Below are 21,182 nucleotides of genomic sequence, written 5' to 3'. Positions count from 1 at the left end.
CAGCTCTATTCTTGCACATAGGGGGGCAGTATTACAGCAGCTCTATTCTTGCACATAGGGGGGCAGTATTACAGCAGCTCTATTCTTGCACATAGGGGGGCAGTATTACAGCAGCTCTATTCTTGCACATAGGGGGGCAGTATTACAGCAGTTTGTAGTCCTGTACACAGGGGATGTACTTTTCAATTGGGTAGTAGGTATCTTTTCAGGATTCTTGAGGTAAGTACGGGAATCTACTTAACTCCTAGATCCCCACCCTATATTAATGGCCCATTGCACCCTCTCTATGTGCACCAATGTTGACTGAATTCAGCGCATCCTGATCTATAAAGAACATAACACTGATCCCTGCACTGGGCTGTACCGCTCTGGAGTACACGCTGCTCCTCTGTATAATACTATAAGGGGCTGTGGATGCATAAGTTTCCTAGAATAGAGGCGTCCATCTGGTTGTATCAGGGGGATCTGCTACATTGTAGACGGGGCCCCACGGACCATCCTGCTATCCCCCGAGAAGAAACAAGTCAACTTTGGTAAAAAGAGAGATAAAAGTTTATTTGTAATGTATAAAAGTAGACAATTATAACAATACTACGAATGGTAAACCAACAGCAGATAGAAAAGTTGTCTAATGTGGGGGTCTCATAGGAGGATGCCCCCTGCAAGACTGGAGGTCATGACATATGTGCAGCTATGGGATGACATAGACAAGAAGTGTAAATTATACCAAGTAGAGGACACAAGGGGGCGCTGCACATAACCCCAGCAAGAAATATCCTAAAGAGCTGCATTTCTATAGGATTTTAAAAACCTAATCTTGGGGCGAGACGCCCTATTTATACCTAAAGTGAAAGGGTCGGGAAGTGAGACGTAAATGAGAAACATATCTATAAAAACACATAGGTAGCGATTCACAGCTTAAAACATCTATAAATACAAGCAGAAAAACAACAACATCCGTGCACAGAGACCCCAACGTAAAAATAAAAGGGATGGGAAGATGGCGGCAGCAGCAGCAGCAAGGTTTAAAGGGACGGTTTAATACTTTGTGCTCATGTTTATAGGCCGCACCCCTGTGGCTAGCAGGGGGTTAATAAGGCAACCAGTCTGGACACAATGGGTTAACATCTGTACCTTCAATGACTATATACAATTGCACGTTACAGAAAATGGCCCCAAAAGGAGCGTCTTTCATGTGGCCCCTTACATCATGAGGCTTATGTCTCCAGAATACCGACTGTGAGTATCAGATCCCAAAATGTCTATGTACTCCTGTAGGGCCCAAGAGGGGTAAAAAAAAAAAAATCTCTTCCCACACCCTATAGAGGGGAATTTTAGCTATGAAGAGGTGAAAGTGCGGCCTAAGGAGAGGTCTTTGGTTTGTGCTTGACTGCAATAATAGTAAAGTGCAAAGAGGCGGAAGGAAAACCTTAGTGAAGATGTCCCCATGGTCAGTCCTCATTGCAGTCCCTGCTAGTGACCACAGGGTGGCGCTGCAATACGACATATAGCAGCAGCGAGGACATGACGCAGGTTCTCTTCTTCCCCTGCTGACCCGTCAGTAAGAATCTCTCCTACAGTGTGACAATGTGAACAAGGACCAGTGTGCAGAGGTGACTCAATATTAAAACCATCTGCAGTCATTTATAAAACCATAGGGGGGCGCTATTGTGTAACGAGCACTGGCAGGCTGTATATAAACATATTCAGATCAGGACAAGCCTTGGAGGGATAGGTTGCACTTCCCTGGGTGACCTATAGGGGGCAGTGTGAAGTGCTCAGCTCATTAAACTACTGAAATGGGGCATGTGAGACGCACAAGGTAAAAAGGGGACACATAAGGAAGTGCAATCCGCAGGGTGAAGGGAGGCAGCAAGAGTTAAAAAAAAAGGCAGATTGGTTTAATTAAAAGGAGATCAGCGCCCCCTACTGGAGTGCGATTGTCCAGTGACCCCAGCACGGGGTGTGTAGCTTATACAATACCCTACGCTATAACGCGGCGGCCTATGACATGCTCTTGCGCTTGTCGCTGTATCGGGGGAGCAGGGAGCGGGAGAGTTGTCCACGTCTGGCGTTGGTGGCCAGTCTCTGCTGGGCCAAGAAGGACTGAGCCCCACTGGGGACTTGTGTCCTCTCATCCGTCACCTTCTGCTGCAGCGCCATCCCCTGGAGAGAGAAAGAACAGCACATTATTATATATAGCTCTGTACAACACACAGCAGTAACACGCTGAGAAGCCGGAGCCCAGGCCGGTCACGCACCATGTTATACCAGGCGCTTATTATCAGCTTCTCCTCCTGTTCCCTCTGAGACTTGGTCTTCTCAAAGTCGGTCTAGAGGAAATAAAACAGATTACATTACTACACAGGCCTATGCGGAGGATATACCGCCATACCCCACACTGCGATGGGATCAGCAGGGGCAATAATGAAGAAACCAGCTTGCAAGCCTCCACCCAAATCAATACAACCAAGATGTCTGCCCCCCAGGCCTCACCTCCAGGTGTCGGATCCGCGAATCCTTCTCCTGCAGCTGGTTCTTTAGGGCCTGGATCTCCGGAGGAATAGAATTCTGCTGCTTGGGGTCCAGGGTTTTAATAACCTGAGGACAAGATTTGTATTGATCAGGGTTTATCTAATACGTGGCCCATCTTATAACATTAACCCCATTCACGACTGCCATATGGCTCTATATGCCCTGTGCAGATTACAGATGTCCTGAACCCTGGCAGATTTTTATATAGTTGTCAGAGTGTAACTTTAAGGAGCACATGTATCATTTGTTTTCTTATGTTGTTGGCTGAAGTCGGGATACTTTAGCAGTGCTGTGTATCCAAACTTGCAGTTGTGATACCGGTCTTTTATTGGTCTTAGTTTTGCAGGTATTTTTATTTTGAGGGACTTTTAGTTGCATTTATGGAACAAAGGATGGGGTCAGCTGTACGGCGTTTTGCACCTAAAAAGTCTCTCATTTGCTAAAAAAAAAAAAAAAAGTTGCAAAATAAAAAAAAAATAAAAAATCCGTCTTGCAAAGATACTTTTAGAAGCACTGCAACAGACAGAACCAATGGTCAACTTATAACTATGCTGGCATAGTCTCACACACACAAAAAAAACCCCCAAAAACAAAAAACCTGCAAAAAGACAGAAAAAAAAAAATTCTATAGGATTTAAAAAAAATAAGAGTCGATATCTCATCCATACACATAGGTGGGTAGATTCTCTAGAATTGTGTTTCTAGGTGCCAGGGTTGAGGAGACATAGGCGTTTGAAATGTGCCCTTTTCCAGCCAGTCAGCTGAAGGCAGAATGTAAAAGAAGCTGCAGGAAAGAATAATCTTACAATTTGCAGAAGTACATGCACCCTCTGCATTCATAGCTTCACTTTGGGAAAGGGCGATGGAATGATGCTCTACATATTTATAATACATTTTGATAAAAGTTTATTCAGCTTAAAAAGAGGGAGATTATAGAGACCCCACTAGTGCCAGGATCCATGTGTGTTATATGCTGCTCTTCGAAGCGGCCGCTGATATAAACATAAGGAATATGTATGATTGTGCTGCTCACCGTGCGGGCCTTATCCACATATCGCTTGTATCGCTCCTCCATGGCTCGCATGTCCTCCTCCTTCTGCCGGAGGATCTGCTGTAACTCGTCCACCTTGCGGGACACTGAGGAAGAGGAGGACGAGTGTTACACAGGGACCATCAAAATAGCCTACAGACTGGGTGCTCCCCCTAGTGGTGACTATACATATACTGAAATATATGATGAGTGGCAATTAGCAGACCCCAGAGCTGTAGCGCTGTACACACACTCTATGACTGATAACAAGGACAAATATGCTGTCGTACTGTTCAGGTCGGCTTTGGGTTGGAGGGTATCGATATATTCTCTCTTCTTCTGCAACTCAGAGTGAGCATCATGCAGCATCTCCCTGAAAATACAGACAACTAAATGCAGTTGCTACAACGACTGATGTATAGCACTGTGTAGGCTCCCAGCGCATTATACATTAGATTGTCAGCTCAGCAGGGCAGATCAGATACTTACAGGTGTTCTTCTAGCTTCCTCTTCAGCTGTGAAGACTAAAACAGAGAAGAAGTGACACATCAGCTTCTTGTGGGCCTATAGTATGGTGGTCACACATATATAAGGGGGCACTTACGTCTTCTGCACGGCTGCCCTGTTCCCTTAGTTGTCTCTGAAGATCCAAAATCTGAGCCTTCAGCTCCTGGATCTGCTTCTGGTTCAGCCTGAAATAAAAGACAGTCACTCTCTATTGTGGGCAGTACAGATGAGTGGAGACGTCAGACCAACAATGACTGCCAGCCCCTCTCCTCACCGGTTTTCGCTCTCCAGTCTATTGCGGCCTCGGTTGGATTCTTCTAATAGATTCTGCAGCTCAGACAGACGTTCCTGGTAGGAGGCCTCCTGCACACACAGCATCTTGTTCTCCTGCTGCAGACGGAGCACGGTCTCCCTACAGGAATCAGAGGTCAGTGCCTTACAGCCCATATGGGATACAGGTATAGATATGTCAGGGGGGCTCTTACTTTAGCTCTGCAGGAAGGATCTCTGCAGCCAAGTTTTCCACTGAAGAAGACAGTCCAGAGAGGGCATCTGGGAGGAGAGGGAACGTGACAATAAGTCCACATTTTTATACATCTTATAACAACGTAAGGGGTAAAGGTGGGGGAATGACAGCGTTTGGAAAAGACAGAACACTCCTGATAACACAAATTAGGGTCTAATTTGCTTTCTAGCTTTATGTGATTGATGGAGATGGTCATGCATGCTCAGCGGTGCATGTGCCAGGTCATACCGCCTGCGACCCGTCATTATAAGGACATCCCCTTTAAGCAGTGATCATGGTTGTGGAGGCAGAGACACTACTCCAGATATTTGGCGGCAGTATCCTCTCACCTGCTTGTACCAGGCACGTCTGCTGGAGGTGGGAGCAGCGCAGCTCTTCATTAGTCTCCCGCAGAGAGTCTCTTTCTGCCACAAGTCGCTGGAGAGAAATACAAGTGTGCGTCATGTCAGCAGAGTCTTCTCATAAAGCAAGGAGACGACGCAGGAAGATGCCCTGTCCTCACCTCTCGCTCCTTTTGTAAAGACTCAAACTTTTCTTTTAAAGTCTGGAACTCGAACTGCCACTTCTCTGCCCGCAGGGACTCAGACGAGTGCTTCTTATTCAGTTCCTGGATCTGCACACGAGAGGCCAGCGGTAAGTCATACAGCTCTATGTTCCCCTAGCCAGGTCTGGATATCACAGCAAATTATAGAGAGTCTTACTGCGTTCATCTAGTCGGGTCTCACCTGTCGGCTGAGGCTGTCCACCTGTCCGCGGGACGCATGCGCCTTGTGCAGCTCCTCCTCCAGCTGACACGTGCGCTGCATGTAGACAGTGTTTCTCTCTTCTAGAAGCTTCACCTGGCGCCGCAGATCCCCCAAATCTTCCAGCTTCTTCTTGTAGGACTCCACCAGGGACTCTAACTTGCCCACGCGGTCTGAAGAGTGTCTAGTAGGAGAGAGAGGTTTAAACAGGGCGTCACAGTCACTTACAAATCATCCCTACTCCTCGACTTCCATCAGTGCTGTGTTATTAGACAATGTTCCACCCTTACCGGAGTATGTCCATCTCATCCCTCAGTGACTGGGCCTCGTGTGCCAGACCCGTCAGGTCCTGGTTCCGCTGATGTAGCTCCTGTACCTCCCGATCCAGCTCCTCGCACCTCTGCCGGTAGTCATCGCGTGCACTCTCCATCCTGGGGTGAGATGTAATGATCATTATGAGCCATGGGTCTTCTCTAACTACAATACATAATTCTTCTTCTGTCCGTACCTGTAGTTTTCTTCTTGAAGTTGCTCGATCTGACTCTGTAGTAGGAGCATCTTCTTGCCGAACATCTGAGGCGCCCCCATGTCTTCATCGGGCGACTCCTGCTGTTCCTTGAGGGCTTGATTCTCAGACATTAGATTTCGCTTTTCTTCCATCAGTATCGACACCTTATGGAGAAAAAGGTGTGGGGGAGGGGAGACGACATGGGAAGAAGAGGAGCAAGGAGCACAGTATGTGAGAAGGGTTAAAAGACAACAGTGAAATAAGGGGTTAAAGGGGAGAAGGGTTCGTAAAAGCGGGGGTTACCCTGTGTTGCCCTTAAGGAGCTGGTGTAATAACAAATATTGTGGGTTGAGAAACAGACAGCACTGGCTCTCCAGCTGGTATAGAGCTGCCACTCCTGGCTTGTCATGCCAGCCCAGTGGATCACATATTAACATAAGAGATAATAGCCCACATTGCTGAGTGGTCTGCGGGCAGGTCCATGCACAGGCAGTAGGGGAGGGACACGGTGAGGGCAGTACATGCAATATTTAGCAAACCCTCTCACTCTCAGTTTCTCTCCAGTATGTCCTAGGGTGGCCCTGTGTGGGCACAGATACATATATGGACCCTCTCTGAGGGAAGTGATAGTACAACCCACTGTATAAATAAGAGAAGATGCAACAGCTGTTACACGACAGCTGCTCCATTCTCTCCAAATACTGGTGCAGGAGGCCATATATATGTACACACACACACACACACACACACACATATATAGTATGAGCCACTAACATCATATAGTAAGAATACTTGGGCAAGGTGGCAAGATGCCAGGGTGTATGTGCAGGGTGGGCATGATAGCGTGATAGCCAGTGTTATGTGATGTCCTTGTAATGTCCTTGGAGGGATGAGTAATCATACCATTGTGTATGTTGTCAGCGGTAGAAGGACTTTGTAAAATGCATTAATATACCTGGATAGTAGTGTCCTCACACTGCTGTGCTCCATGTCCTCTGCATTAACAGCTCTGCAGCCCCTCTCCTCTGAATGACAGCTATAGTTTTAGACCAGATGTCTGCTACAGCTTCTACTCAGCAAAAAGGAATTGACTGTGCCGCAAATGACTGCAGAGAGTACAGAACAAAGCAGTGTGAGGACATGTCCCCAGTGACCATTCCAGGAATATGAGCCCACAGTCCTGAATCTATAAACATACACAAAGATAGCGTTACATATCTCTCCAATACCTAGCACTGCCTGCAGTCTGCATGGTCACATGTGCCGAAATATCCCCTGTGAGGGTGACACTCTAGTGCAATGTGGAGGATAATTTGGGTCCTGTGACAGCTGAAAACAACATATACAAGTAATACAGAGACAATGGGTTTAATAAGGCGCAGTACAGGGTGCAGACAAGCAGAGACGGACGAGGTGCAGCTCAGTGTTGGGACTGATGCTTGGCACCGTGCTGTGGGGCAATGCCCTCGGGTTAGGCAGCTGGCATGCAAAACAGGTAAGGATTAGAGATAGCGGGTACGAGGCAGGCATTAAAACTCACCCAACATCTCCGGATGCCAAACCAAACTCAGCTTAAAACCTTTTTAGAGGGTGAAATCACTCAATGAAGTGTCAGGTACAGAAGCCCAAAACCCCCCATCACCTGAGTCTGCAGTCAGGGGCCGCACAAGGGTGCATGAGGGGAAGAACCCTATCATGCACTATCCTATTAGTATCATGCATATTTAGAGGGAATGTCCACCCACTGTCACCATTTACCAATCTAGCCATCATGGGTCCCAGTGACCATCTGCCAGCAGGTTTACTGGGTGACAATGGGTGGTGTTGCCCATGGTATCAGTTTTGATAAATCTTCAACAATATGATGACATTTTCCCCTCCCCCAGTGTTATTCAGGGTTGGGGGGGGGGGTTTGTAATTCAGCAAATGCAGAAGGCCCCTTTACCACCACCACAGCAAACACGTGGAGACAGGCCATGCACGTCCACTATACCTGCTGCTCCAGCTCATGGCAGCGATGCAGGATTCCCGTCTTCTCATCCGTGTCCTCGCTCAGGAAGTAATATTTACGGGACTGCAAAACAAAAGACAAAACATCAAGGAGAAGGCAGAAGTCCGGATGTGCAGCAGATCAATTATAAGTTCTACTCCAGTCACATACAAAGCTGTAGTACCAATTGTGTTCCCTGATACCCTCCGGTTACAGACCACCAAGACACCCTGCAGCCCCTGTATGGGTAATACGGACCTCACAGGGTGTCACTTACCTGACTGTCATAGTTGACGTAGCTGTCGGCTGTCACTGTGTCTGTAGGTTCCTTGCTCAGGAGCTGCAGAAGTTAATACACATTGTGGAGTCAGTAAGGTTATGTGATGAGACTACTGGTAATGGCGGCAGATATGGACCCATGCTCTAAACAATCCACAAAAAGATGACACAAACAGGGGGACCTCTGCTATAATCGGACCTACCTCCTGTATGGACTCCATGACAGCTTGCTGCACCGACTCCCCCAGGGTCATGATCTGCTGGATATGCTCTGAAAGGATATAGAACACAAGATGTGATTATAGAAGGAAAGGCCAGAGCTGGGATGACACCTCCTGTCCTGTGACACCCCGGCCCACCTTCCTTCTTGTCGCAGCTGATTGCGCACCCCAACACCAGCTGCACCATCTTCTTCAGCTCCGCCGTGTCCGAAAACTCCCCGATCATTGTGACATCCGGGATGTGGTCCTCGGAAACCGGGTGTCCAAGAACCTGGGTGAGAATTAACATATCACAAGTCTGCAGCCTTCAGAGCCGAGATCTCCCAGCATGCCCTGCTTATGACATTTACAGTACAGAAAGACGAACTTTGCATCAGGCTCTACAGAAATTTTACATACATTAAACTACACCCATAACCTGACGCAGTCTCTCTGTGCCCCTTACAATAATAGCGCCCCCCATTGTGTAGTACACTGATGAAGCTTCCATGATGGTCCTATAAAGTAGCAGAGTCCTATTGTGGCCCCATATTATTATTCCCCTTGCCCTCTTGAAGGCCCAGTACCCCATCATGCCCCTATTAGTAGTCCCATATTAGTCCACACACACTAATGCCCCCCATACAGTAAAAGTGGCTGCTTCCTCCCATGAGCTGGAGATGAATACCAAGGATGAAACCCGATTACACAGAGAAAAATCTTATAGAGGGGCTTGGATATCCCAAAATATAAGAATTCATAAAACTGTACAGCGATCCGGGAAAGTTGGGCGTGTCCAGGACTTGTATGTGCTCCAATTTTTGTTCCAGGATTTTAGGGGATTTCCATCCAAACACGTGCAGTTCCAACAGGAACCAGATGCAGATGCACCCAGTGACCACCAGGTGGTGCCCTCACAACACAATCGGTTTATAGCAGTGATGGCAAACCTTTTCGAGACCGAGTGCCCAAACTACAACAAAGACCCGCTTATTTATCGCAAATTGCCAACACAGAAATGTAATGTGTGATGTATACTCCCTTCTCTGTCACAGTTTTCATTGATACCAGGACTCTGAGGACACCAATAAAGCAGAAAATAGTCACAGGTAGAGCTGTCACTTTAAAATAGTTCTGTGCATAGCAAGTCCTGGGCTGTCTGGGACTGCAGGAAGATACCTGGAGTCATCTCTGGTGATGGCCTGGGTGCCCACAGAATGGGCTCTGAGTGCCACCTCTGGCACCCGTGCCATAGGTTAGCCATCACTGGTTTATAGCATTGGATGATACTACGGACTGACATGATGATAGATCTTTGCCTCCTTCATATAAGAAATAACACGTCACCGGACACGTCCCATCCTCCATCCTGTAATCTATCAACCCCTAACCTGCTGGACAAGCCGACCCGGAACTACCGTACTGTAAATGTCAGACTAAGCTGGATGGGAAACTGAGGGAATGTACAGTTCTTTCCATTGTTAAAAACTCAGCTTACATTCTGTGAGTGGAATATCCCAATATTATATATATCCCCTGCATTAGAACACTGCATGCTGCTATGGATAATGACTCAGTCTGATCTCAGGGCACATTTTCCTAGGATGACACCGCGCAGCAGGTGAGGAGGAAGTGCAGGTGGAGGACAGATAAGAGAAGATGGAATTACAGATAGGGGAAACCCAACCAGACAAGGTCTCCATTGTACACAGAGGAACAAGGATAACAAACACTGAGCGGGGATTCTGCAGAACAAGGTGATGAGGACACCGAGGGAAACAAACAAGGAAAAAACTCCAACACATTGTACATTCCAGAGATACAGATGTAACCACAAATGTGTAATGTGCCCCCTATAATACTGCCCCCTATGTACAGGAATATAACTACTATAATACTGCCCCCTATGTACAAGACTATAACTACTATAATACTGCCCCCTATGTACAAGAATATAACTACTATAATACTGCCCCCTATGTACAGGAATATAACTACTATAATACTGCCCCCTATGTACAGGAATATAACTACTATAATACTGCCCCCTATGTACAAGAATATAACTACTATAATACTGCCCCCTATGTCCAAGAATATAACTACTATAATACTGCCCCCTATGTACAGGAATATAACTACTATAATACTGCCCCCTATGTACAGGAATATAACTACTATAATACTGCCCCCTATGTACAAGAATATAACTACTATAATACTGCCCCCTATGTACAAGAATATAACTACTATAATACTGCCCCCTATGTACAAGACTATAACTACTATAATACTGCCCCCTATGTACAAGAATATAACTACTATAATACTGCCCCCTATGTCCAAGAATATAACTACTATAATACTGCCCCCTATGTACAGGAATATAACTACTATAATACTGCCCCCTATGTACAGGAATATAACTACTATAATACTGCCCCCTATGTACAAGAATATAACTACTATAATACTGCCCCCTATGTACAAGAATATAACTACTATAATACTGCCCCCTATGTACAAGAATATAACTACTATAATACTGCCCCCTATGTACAAGAATATAACTACTATAATACTGCCCCCTATGTACAAGAATATAACTACTATAATACTGCTCCCTATGTACAAGAATATAACTACTATAATACTGCCCCCTATGTACAAGAATATAACTACTATAATACTGCCCCCTATGTACAAGAATATAACTACTATAATACTGCCCCCTATGTACAAGAATATAACTACTATAATACTGCCTCCTGTGTACAAGAATATAACTACTATAATACTGCCCCCTATGTACAGGAATATAACTACTATAATACTGCCCCCTATGTACAAGAATATAACTACTATAATACTGCCCCCTATGTACAGGAATATAACTACTATAATACTGCCCCCTATGTACAAGAATATAACTACTATAATACTGCCCCCTATGTACAAGAATATAACTACTATAATACTGCCCCCTATGTACAAGAATATAACTACTATAATACTGCCCCCTATGTACAAGAATATAACTACTATAATACTGCCCCCAATGTACAAGAATATAACTACTATAATACTGCTCCCTATGTACAAGAATATAACTACTATAATACTGCCCCCTATGTACAAGAATATAACTACTATAATACTGCCCCCTATGTACAAGAATATAACTACTATAATACTGCCCCCTATGTACAAGAATATAACTACTATAATACTGCCTCCTGTGTACAAGAATATAACTACTATAATACTGCCCCCTATGTACAGGAATATAACTACTATAATACTGCCCCCTATGTCCAAGAATATAACTACTATAATACTGCCCCCTATGTACAAGAATATAATTACTATAATACTGCCTCCTATGTCCAAGAATATAACTACTATAATACTGCCCCCTATGTACAGGAATATAACTACTATAATACTGCCCCCTATGTCCAAGAATATAACTACTATAATACTGCCCCCTATGTACAAGAATATAATTACTATAATACTGCCTCCTATGTCCAAGAATATAACTACTATAATACTGCCCCCTATGTACAAGAATATAATTACTATAATACTGCCCCCTTTGTACAAGAATATAACTACTATAATACTGCCCCCTTTGTACAAGAATATAACTACTATAATACTGCCCCCTATGTACAAGAATATAACTACTATAATACTGCTCCCTATGTACAAGTATATAACTACTATAATACTGCCCCCTATGTACAGGAATATAACTACTATAATACCGGCCCTATGTACAAGAATATAACTACTATAATACTGCCCCCTATGTACAAGAATATAACTACTATAATACTGCCCCCTATGTACAAGAATATAACTACTATAATACTGCCCCCTATGTACCCCCCATTGAGAGATATAATAATATATTCCCTATGTATAAGAAGATATGACTGGAGTAGTAACTCTTGGTGTAGTTATTACTCACATCCTGATAGTACTCCAGAACGCTCTGCAGGATCCTCTTCAGATTACTGACCTGATGGAGGAGAGGATACAGTGTATAATAATATCTGCTGTGCAGGGTCTCTCCATACTGTTCCTATAATGGGCATATAGCAGTGAGCGCCCCCTAGAGGTGTGAATGACAGGACTCACCTTCAGCCGCCAGTTGTCCCCGGAGTCGGGCTTTATCCTCATCAGCCAGGCGTCATTGAACCACGAGGAGTCTCTGCAGACACAAGACACAGGATGAGGATCACCAATTCCCAGGATTCTGGCTACAAATGTGTGGCAAGTCAAGTAAATTCAGGACTGTGCTTCAGTATCTATGAGCAGCTCCATCACGCGTCCCTCCAACTCTGAGCTGGAGGAGGATCCACAACATAAGAGTGCACAGCTGACCCTGCAGCTGCCTGACACCAACACCGAGCATGTGCCGGGACAGTGGCCCATTGTAACCCAACACCCCCACAGCTCGTCATCACTTACATCTCAGTATTGGGAACCCCCAGTGACTACTTACATGCGATTCAGCACCTGGGCGATGGCCAATCCTGCCGCCAAGTCCTTGAAGGAAGAGCACGGACCGGACACCGGGAATGTCTGCATCTGAGGAGGAAAGAGACAGCCCCTATAAGTACTACAGTACTAGTGTAGTATCACTGTAGTAGTATAGCACAACTAGTACAGAACACAGTGTGTGCAAAAGTGTCCTAAAAGTATTACACAACCTTACATGTATTTTATGTGACACAGTATCAAGTATTTGTGAAGTGCGAAGAGGGCGATTCTCCAAATTAATAAACAGAGCCCCCCCATGTGTATTCACCCCCACAACATCTATAGAAAGCCACAACATGTCCTGTCCTATATAGGGGCACAGCGAGCACGTGGGAGATGGGGAGACCAAAACAGCTCAACGCTGCACATCTCCCATGTCACACCATCCCCGGGGGGCCGCACCATGCTGGGGGGAGGCTGAGCTTCAGCACGGACTGGGGAGAAGCTCAGAGCTGATGGGAGGATAGATGTACAAAGAAGAATGGAGGAACCTCCAGCCTCTAGATGTACAAAGAAGAATGGGGGAACCTCCAGCCTCTAGATGTACAAAGAAGAATGGAGGAACCTCCAGCCTCTAGATGTACAGAGAAGAATGGAGGAACCTCCAGCCTCTAGATGTACAAAGAAGAATGGAGGAACCTCCAGCCTCTAGATGTACAAAGAAGAATGGGGGAACCTCCAGCCTCTAGATGTACAAAGAAGAATGGAGGAACCTCCAGCCTCTAGATGTACAAAGAAGAATGGGGGGGAACCTCCAGCCTCTAGATGTACAAAGAAGAATGGAGGAGCCTCCAGCCTCTAGATGTACAAAGAAGAATGGGGGAACCTCCAGCCTCTAGATGTGCAAAGAAGAATGGGGGAACCTCCAGCCTCTAGATGTACAAAGAAGAATGGAGGAACCTCCAGCCTCTAGATGTACAGAGAAGAATGGGGGGGAACCTCCAGCCTCTAGATGAACAAAGAAGAATGGGGGGAACCTCCAGCCTCTAGATGTACAAAGAAGAATGGGGGGAACCTCCAGCCTCTAGATGTACAGAGAAGAATGGGGGAACCTCCAACCTCTAGATGTACAGAGAAGAATGGGGGAACCTCCAACCTCTAGATGTACAAAGAAGAATGGAGGAACCTCCAGCCTCTAGATGTACAAAGAAGAATGGAGGAACCTCCAGCCTCTAGATGTACAAAGAAGAATGGGGGAACCTCCAGCCTCTAGATGTACAAAGAAGAATGGGGGAACCTCCAGCCTCTAGATGTACAGAGAAGAATGGAGGAACCTCCAGCCTCTAGATGTACAAAGAAGAATGGGGGGACCTCCAGCCTCTAGATGTACAAAGAAGAATGGAGGAGCCTCCAGCCTCTAGATGTACAAAGAAGAATGGGGGAACCTCCAGCCTCTAGATGTACAAAGAAGAATGGAGGAACCTCCAGCCTCTAGATGTACAAAGAAGAATGGAGGAACCTCCAGCTTCTAGATGTACAAAGAAGAATGGGGGAACCTCCAGCCTCTAGATGTACAGAGAAGAATGGGGGGGAACCTCCAGCCTCTAGATGTACAAAGAAGAATGGAGGAACCTCCAGCCTCTAGATGTACAAAGAAGAATGGAGGAACCTCCAGCTTCTAGATGTACAAAGAAGAATGGGGGAACCTCCAGCCTCTAGATGTACAGAGAAGAATGGGGGGGAACCTCCAGCCTCTAGATGAACAAAGAAGAATGGAAGAACCTCCAACCTCTAGATGTACAAAGAAGAATGGAGGAACCTCCAGCCTCTAGATGTACAAAGAAGAATGGGGGAACCTCCAGCCTCTAGATGTACAGAGAAGAATGGAGGAACCTCCAGCCTCTAGATGTACAAAGAAGAATGGGGGGAACCTCCAACCTCTAGATGTACAAAGAAGAATGGGGGGACCTCCAGCCTCTAGATGTACAAAGAAGAATGGAGGAGCCTCCAGCCTCTAGATGTACAAAGAAGAATGGGGGAACCTCCAGCCTCTAGATCAGTGATGGCTAACCTATGGCACTGGTGCCAGAGGTGGCACTCGGAGCCCTTTCTGTGGGCACTCAGGCCATCACCAGAGATGACCCCAGGTATCTTCCAGCAGTCCCAGGCAGCCCAGGACTTGCTGTGCACATTGGTATTTTAAAGTGACAGCGCTACCTGGGAGTATTTTCTGCTTTATTGGTGCCTCAGGTGCTGGTATCAATGAAAACTGTGACAGAGAAGGGAGTATAAATCACAAATTACATTTCTGTGTTGGCACTTTGCGATAAATAAGCGGTGTCTATGTTGTAGTTTGGGCACTCGGCCTCTAAAAGGTTCGCCATCACTGCTCTAGATGTACAAAGAAGAATGGAGGAACCTCCAGCCTCTAGATGTACAAAGAAGAATGGAGGAACCTCCAGCCTCTAGATGTACAAAGAAGAATGGAGGAACCTCCAGCCTCTAGATGTACAGAGAAGAATGGGGGAACCTCCAGCTTCTAGATGTACAAAGAAGAATGGGGGGGAACCTCCAGCCTCTAGATGAACAAAGAAGAATGGGGGGAACCTCCAGCCTCTAGATGTACAGAGAAGAATGGGGGAACCTCCAGCCTCTAGATGTACAAAGAAGAATGGGGGAACCTCCAGCCTCTAGATGTACAAAGAAGAATGGAGGAACCTCCAGCCTCTAGATGTACAAAGAAGAATGGGGGAACCTCCAGCCTCTAGATGTACAAAGAAGAATGGGGGACCTCCAGCCTCTAGATGTACAAAGAAGAATGGAGGAACCTCCAACCTCTAGATGTACAAAGAAGAATGGAGGAACCTCCAGCCTCTAGATGTACAAAGAAGAATGGGGGACCTCCAGCCTCTAGATGTACAAAGAAGAATGGGGGAACCTCCAGCCTCTAGATGTACAAAGAAGAATGGGGGACCTCCAGCCTCTAGATGTGCAAAGAAGAATGGAGGAACCTCCAGCCTCTAGATGTACAAAGAAGAATGGAGGAACCTCCAGCCTCTAGATGTACAAAGAAGAATGGGGGAACCTCCAGCCTCTAGATGTACAAAGAAGAATGGGGGACCTCCAGCCTCTAGATGTACAAAGAAGAATGGAGGAACCTCCAACCTCTAGATGTACAAAGAAGAATGGGGGAACCTCCAGCCTCTAGATGTACAAAGAAGAATGGGGGGGAACCTCCAGCCTCTAGATGAACAAAGAAGAATGGGGGGAACCTCCAGCTTCTAGATGTACAAAGAAGAATGGGGGAACCTCCAGCCTCTAGATGTGCAGAGAAGAATGGGGGACCTCCAGCCTCTAGATGTACAAAGAAGAATGGGGGAACCTCCAGCCTCTAGATGTACAGAGAAGAATGGAGGAACCTCCAGCCTCTAGATGTACAAAGAAGAATGGGGGAACCTCCAGCCTCTAGATGTACAAGAAGAATGGGGGAACCTCCAGCCTCTAGATGAACAAAGAAGAATGGGGGGACCTCCAGCCTCTAGATGTACAAAGAAGAATGGGGGGACCTCCAGCCTCTAGATGTACAAAGAAGAATGGAGGAACCTCCAGCCTCTAGATGTACAAAGAAGAATGGGGGAACCTCCAGCCTCTAGATGTACAAAGAAGAATGGAGGAGCCTCCAGCCTCTAGATGTACATGGCTGGGAGCGCTAAGCCCCAACAGATCCCTCACTACGTATAAAGTTGTACAGACTCGGGAGAGGGGGGGATATAAATACATATATACACCACAGCCTGCTTTTTTTAATTTGAAAAAAAAAAAAATAATAAAAAAAATGTGGTAACGCAGGTATATATTTTGTTTTTTTTACACTTAAACATTTGATACTTTGCGTTTTTCCATCACATTAAATATCAATAAAATATGTTTATGTTAATGGTTCTAAATATGAAGAAGTGAGTAGGGTCTTGTACTTGTTTTAGATGGGGGTCTCACTACTTTATGCCATTGTACAATGTATAGATTTAACAGGGGCTCATTTATAAGGCGAGGAAATAATAGTATGAGAGCGTCCTTGTATACTGAGTGGGGAGTATTAGTACTATAATAGCACCATAGTAGAGCAGACCAGGGGGGGTATTACAGTACACTAGTATATTGGATATATGGATAAATTGATAGCAGTTCTATTATAGATCCCTAGTACATACATAGGTACCATAACCAAAATAGTGACCCAATATATTACTACTATAACATCTTAGTATAACTAGAAGTACTTTCTTAGTATCAAATATTTTAACTTACGGAGGGAGGGAGAATTTAACGGTTTGTATTGTAGTGCCATAGTGTAACTGAGAAGGGGATTACTTATTGTATTATAGTCCCTAGCATTAGTGATTAGGCAGTATGAATACACATATGGTGCCCCTAGAATAAGTGGGTAAGGGGGTATTAGTACCAACATTAAAGCCCAGTACAAATAAGGAGTATTAGTACAAAAACGTGTGTACAGTTTAGTACCAATACCCCCTTATAAATACTATTATACTACCTCATTGTGTATATGGGGTATTAGTATTATAATACTACCCCAGTATATGTGAGTAGGGGTAGTACCAGTAATATGGTGCCCCAATGATGAGCGGTATTTGAATTATTATAGCGCCTTAGTATTAGTGCTTAGGGGGTATTAGCACCAATATGGTACAACAGTAAATGATAAGGGGAGAATTAGGTAGTATAAGGATTATTATTGTTACTGAATATTAGTGTATAGGGATTATTAGTACCATAACAGTGGAGTGTTAATACTATTACAATATCCCACTAAAAGTGAGTATTAGTACTATTACAGAACCTCCAGTACAGGTGAGAATTATCCCTTTTACATTGCCCCAGCTTATGTGAGGAGGGTAGTGCTAGTACAGTACGCAAGTATGGGCGAGTATGGTAGTATTAATACTAGTAAAAACACCAGTATAGGTGAGAAGAGTAGTATTGGTACTATTACAGGAACCCAGTATAGACGAGTATCATCAGTATAGATTAGTGGGGTAGTATTAGTACTATTAAAATACTCCAATATAGGTGAATAAAGTACCATTGCAGTAGCCCAGGATCTGTGAGTATGTAATTACTATTACAGTGCCCCAGTATAGGTGAGTAGGGTAGTATCAGTACTATTACAGTACCACAGGATAGGTGAGTAGACTAGTATTAGTACTATTGCAAAACCACCAGTATAGATGAGTGAGGTATTATTAGTACTATTACAATACTCCAGTATAGGTGAATACAATACTATTACAGTAGCCCAGTAAATGCAAGTATTGTAGTAGTAGTATTAGCACTGTGACAGTAGGCCAGGATATGTGAGTATGGTTGTAGCATTAGTAACATTACAGTAGCCCAGGATAGGCGAGTATGGTAGTATTAGTACTATTCCAGTAGCCCAGAATAGGCAAGTATAGTAGTAGTAGTAGTATTAGTACTATGACAGTAGCCCAGGGTATGCAAGTATGGTAGTAGTATTAGTACTATGACAGTAGCCCAGGATATGCAAGTATGGTAGTAGTATTAGTACTATGACAGTAGCCCAGGATATGCGAGTATGGTAGTAGTATTAGTACTATGACAGTAGCCCAGGATATGCGAGTATGGTTGTAGCATTAGTAACATTACAGTAGCCCAGGATAGGCGAGTATGGTAGGCGTAGTATAAGTACTATTCCATTAGCCCAGAATATGTGAGTAGGATGGAGTATTAGTACTATGACAGTAGCCCAGAATAGGCGAATATGGGAGTAGTGTTAGTACTATGACAGTAGCCCAGGATATGTGAGTATGGGAGTAGTACTATGACAGTAGCCCAGGATATGTGAGTATGGGAGTAGTACTATGACAGTAGCCCAGGATATGTGAGTATGGGAGTAGTACTATGACAGTAGCCCAGGATATGCGAGTATGGGAGTAGTGTTAGTACTATGACAGTAGCCCAGGATATGCGAGTATGGTAGTAGTAGTATTAGTACTATTCCATTAGCCCAGAATGAGAGTAGGATGGAGTATTAGCACTATGACAGTAGCCCAGAATAGGCGAATATGGGAGTAGTGTTAGTACTATGACAGTAGCCCAGGATATGCGAGTATGGTAGTAGTATTTGTACTATTCCATTAGCCCAGGATATGTGAGTATGGTTGTAGCATTAGTAACATTACAGTAGCCCAGGATAGGCGAGTATGGTAGGAGCAGTATTAGTAATATTCCATTAGCCCGGGATATGTGAGTAGGATGGAGTATTAGTACTATGACAGTATGGTGGTAGTAGTAGTACCCCAGTATTAGTCAGGATGGGTGTGCAGCATATGTCGGGCCGCTCCTATGCTCTGCAGTATTCCCGGCTGTTACATAACCCGCTGGTAATACTGCAGGTAGTAACATGAAGACTAGTTGCAGCAGGTGTGTGCGCCGCTCCTCCGGGGTCTCATACCCATGTGAGCAGGGGGTCGCTGTGCTCCGCTTTCCTCTTGCCGCTCATCTCCGCTCTGTAACCGGCTCCTTCCCCTCAGAACATACGTTACATCCAACAGGCCCCGCCAGGCGAATCCGGCAGTTTATGTCCCTGGCAGGCCACCGTACGGCTCACGCAGAACATACACCTTACACAAGATAGAAGAAACGCCCACTACCAAATACTGTCCAATCAGCGTGCAGCGTTCTCCGGTTTCCAAGAGGAACAGTTCCTGGAGAGAGGTCCTTCGTACAGGCCGCGCAGGAGGTAGAGGTGTCCGCGGGATTGCCTGATTTTACTGCTAGTTTGTAATTACTAGCCGTGACGTGGCGGGTACACCCAGACTGCAGCCACAGGACTTGAGAGGACTGATCTGTAGTGTGACGTCACTGGCTGCCTGGGTAGTGCTCGACTACAACTCCCAGCATGCACTTACATCCTCTGTATCTCATGAGAGGCTGATGGGGGTGATCTGCCCTCCTCCATTCTTTACACTGCAGCATGACCCCTCCCCCATTTATAAAAGCACTAGGCAGATGCAAGAGGCAAATGTCATTTTTATTTATAAAACTATAAAAAATTCTAAAATTCTGTATCTCTGATTGCTGTCAGTGAATGGAAATATTCCAAATATTAAAAATCTATACAGACAATAGTATTCAAGACTGAGGTGTGTTACAATAGAAGCCAATATAGACAAATCTCTGTCAACAAATGATACATTAATGCATGGATTGTGGTTTTGTTACAATGTATCAGTCTGTATATGTTGTTTTCACAATCTCCTCCAGCGTTTTCACTTATTATTTAGAGGAGGGCAATGCCTGTGCCCCACCAGATTACACAGAAGTCTGACCCCAGTGTTATTATTCCTGGAAACTCAGCTCAGGCTGTGAGTCATAGTGTGAAGCTGTGGCTCTCTAGCTGCAGGGCAACTACAACCCCCAGCATGTCCTGAGAGCCAGACTTGTTCTTACGTCGTGTCTGGTGTTACAGATCAGCTCCATTGACATGAATGAAGTTCAGCTGCAGTATCACAGACAACCTGTGTACAGGTGCGGCCCCGTGTTTGAAAGAAAAAGCCATTTTTTTACTATTCTGTAATAACTTCTGTATTGTAAGTTCACCTATAGAATCCGTACGCTTATAAATAAATGCTCAGGCATCTACTTGCTGGCGGTAAATAGGAAAATTAAAGTGGTCCTAGAGTCACCCACCCTCCTCTCCTGCAGTCAATTAATTGTAATATAAACAGCGCCCCCTATCAGTACAATTTATGTATGTGTAGTGGCATCCTCCTATACAGGGCCGATTCTAGCATTTTTGCTGCCTGAGGCGAATATTAAAATGCTGCCCCCCCGTTCCCCCCGCTCCCTGTTAAGTAAATGCGGAAAACTTTACTAACAATTAACAACCCTACAGACAGCTCCCTGACACTGTGTGACTGACTACAGGATCTGAGAGTCATTAGTGGCATCTAGTACCTTATAGATGACAATCTCTTCCATCAGGAGGACTTTATTCCGGGTTCTCCAATCCATGACGTATCACTGCTGAATTCACGGCCAGATATCTTCAGCTCCGTGCAGCATCTCCACCCGGCGTCCCTAAAAATACCACAGTCACTTACAGTATGAAGTATATGCCCCTCACAACACAACTGACCGCACTCTCCACACATATAACACATCCCTTCATTATCCCTGCTCTCATATATTTAAAGGCCTCGTTATTCACCACCCAATTAAATTATATACAGCTCCCATATACAGATCCCCTACAGCTTAAATAAAATCTTGCCCCACATATACAGCCCCCCCAGCTTAGTAATATTCTGTATCCCATATACATCCCCCAGC

The 21,182-nt window shown here is 45.1% G+C and overlaps 1 protein-coding gene across 1 annotated transcript; it reads right to left on the bottom strand.

Annotated features, from left to right (window-relative positions):
* Positions 1–529: 529 nt before the first annotated feature.
* On the bottom strand, positions 530–19,441 carry HOOK2 (hook microtubule tethering protein 2). The gene is made up of 22 exons (XM_072149664.1): positions 19,303–19,441; positions 12,832–12,917; positions 12,465–12,537; positions 12,295–12,345; positions 8,478–8,610; positions 8,322–8,389; positions 8,117–8,179; positions 7,843–7,923; positions 5,850–6,013; positions 5,632–5,772; positions 5,324–5,525; positions 5,101–5,211; positions 4,928–5,015; positions 4,558–4,624; positions 4,347–4,484; positions 4,170–4,257; positions 4,055–4,089; positions 3,856–3,938; positions 3,569–3,672; positions 2,497–2,601; positions 2,262–2,333; positions 530–2,166 (listed from the first exon to the last, which is right to left on the bottom strand). Exons 1-22 carry the CDS (start codon positions 19,348–19,350, stop codon positions 2,005–2,007), a joined length of 2,163 nt encoding a protein of 720 aa, XP_072005765.1. The 5' UTR covers positions 19,351–19,441; the 3' UTR covers positions 530–2,004.
* Between the last annotated feature and the right edge of the window lie 1,741 nt (positions 19,442–21,182).

The sequence above is a fragment of the Engystomops pustulosus genome, chromosome 4 (assembly GCF_040894005.1).
Source record: "Engystomops pustulosus chromosome 4, aEngPut4.maternal, whole genome shotgun sequence".
NCBI lineage: Eukaryota > Metazoa > Chordata > Amphibia > Anura > Leptodactylidae > Engystomops > Engystomops pustulosus.
Note: the sequence above shows the minus strand (reverse complement) of the source record. Positions and strands in the feature narration are given on the sequence as shown.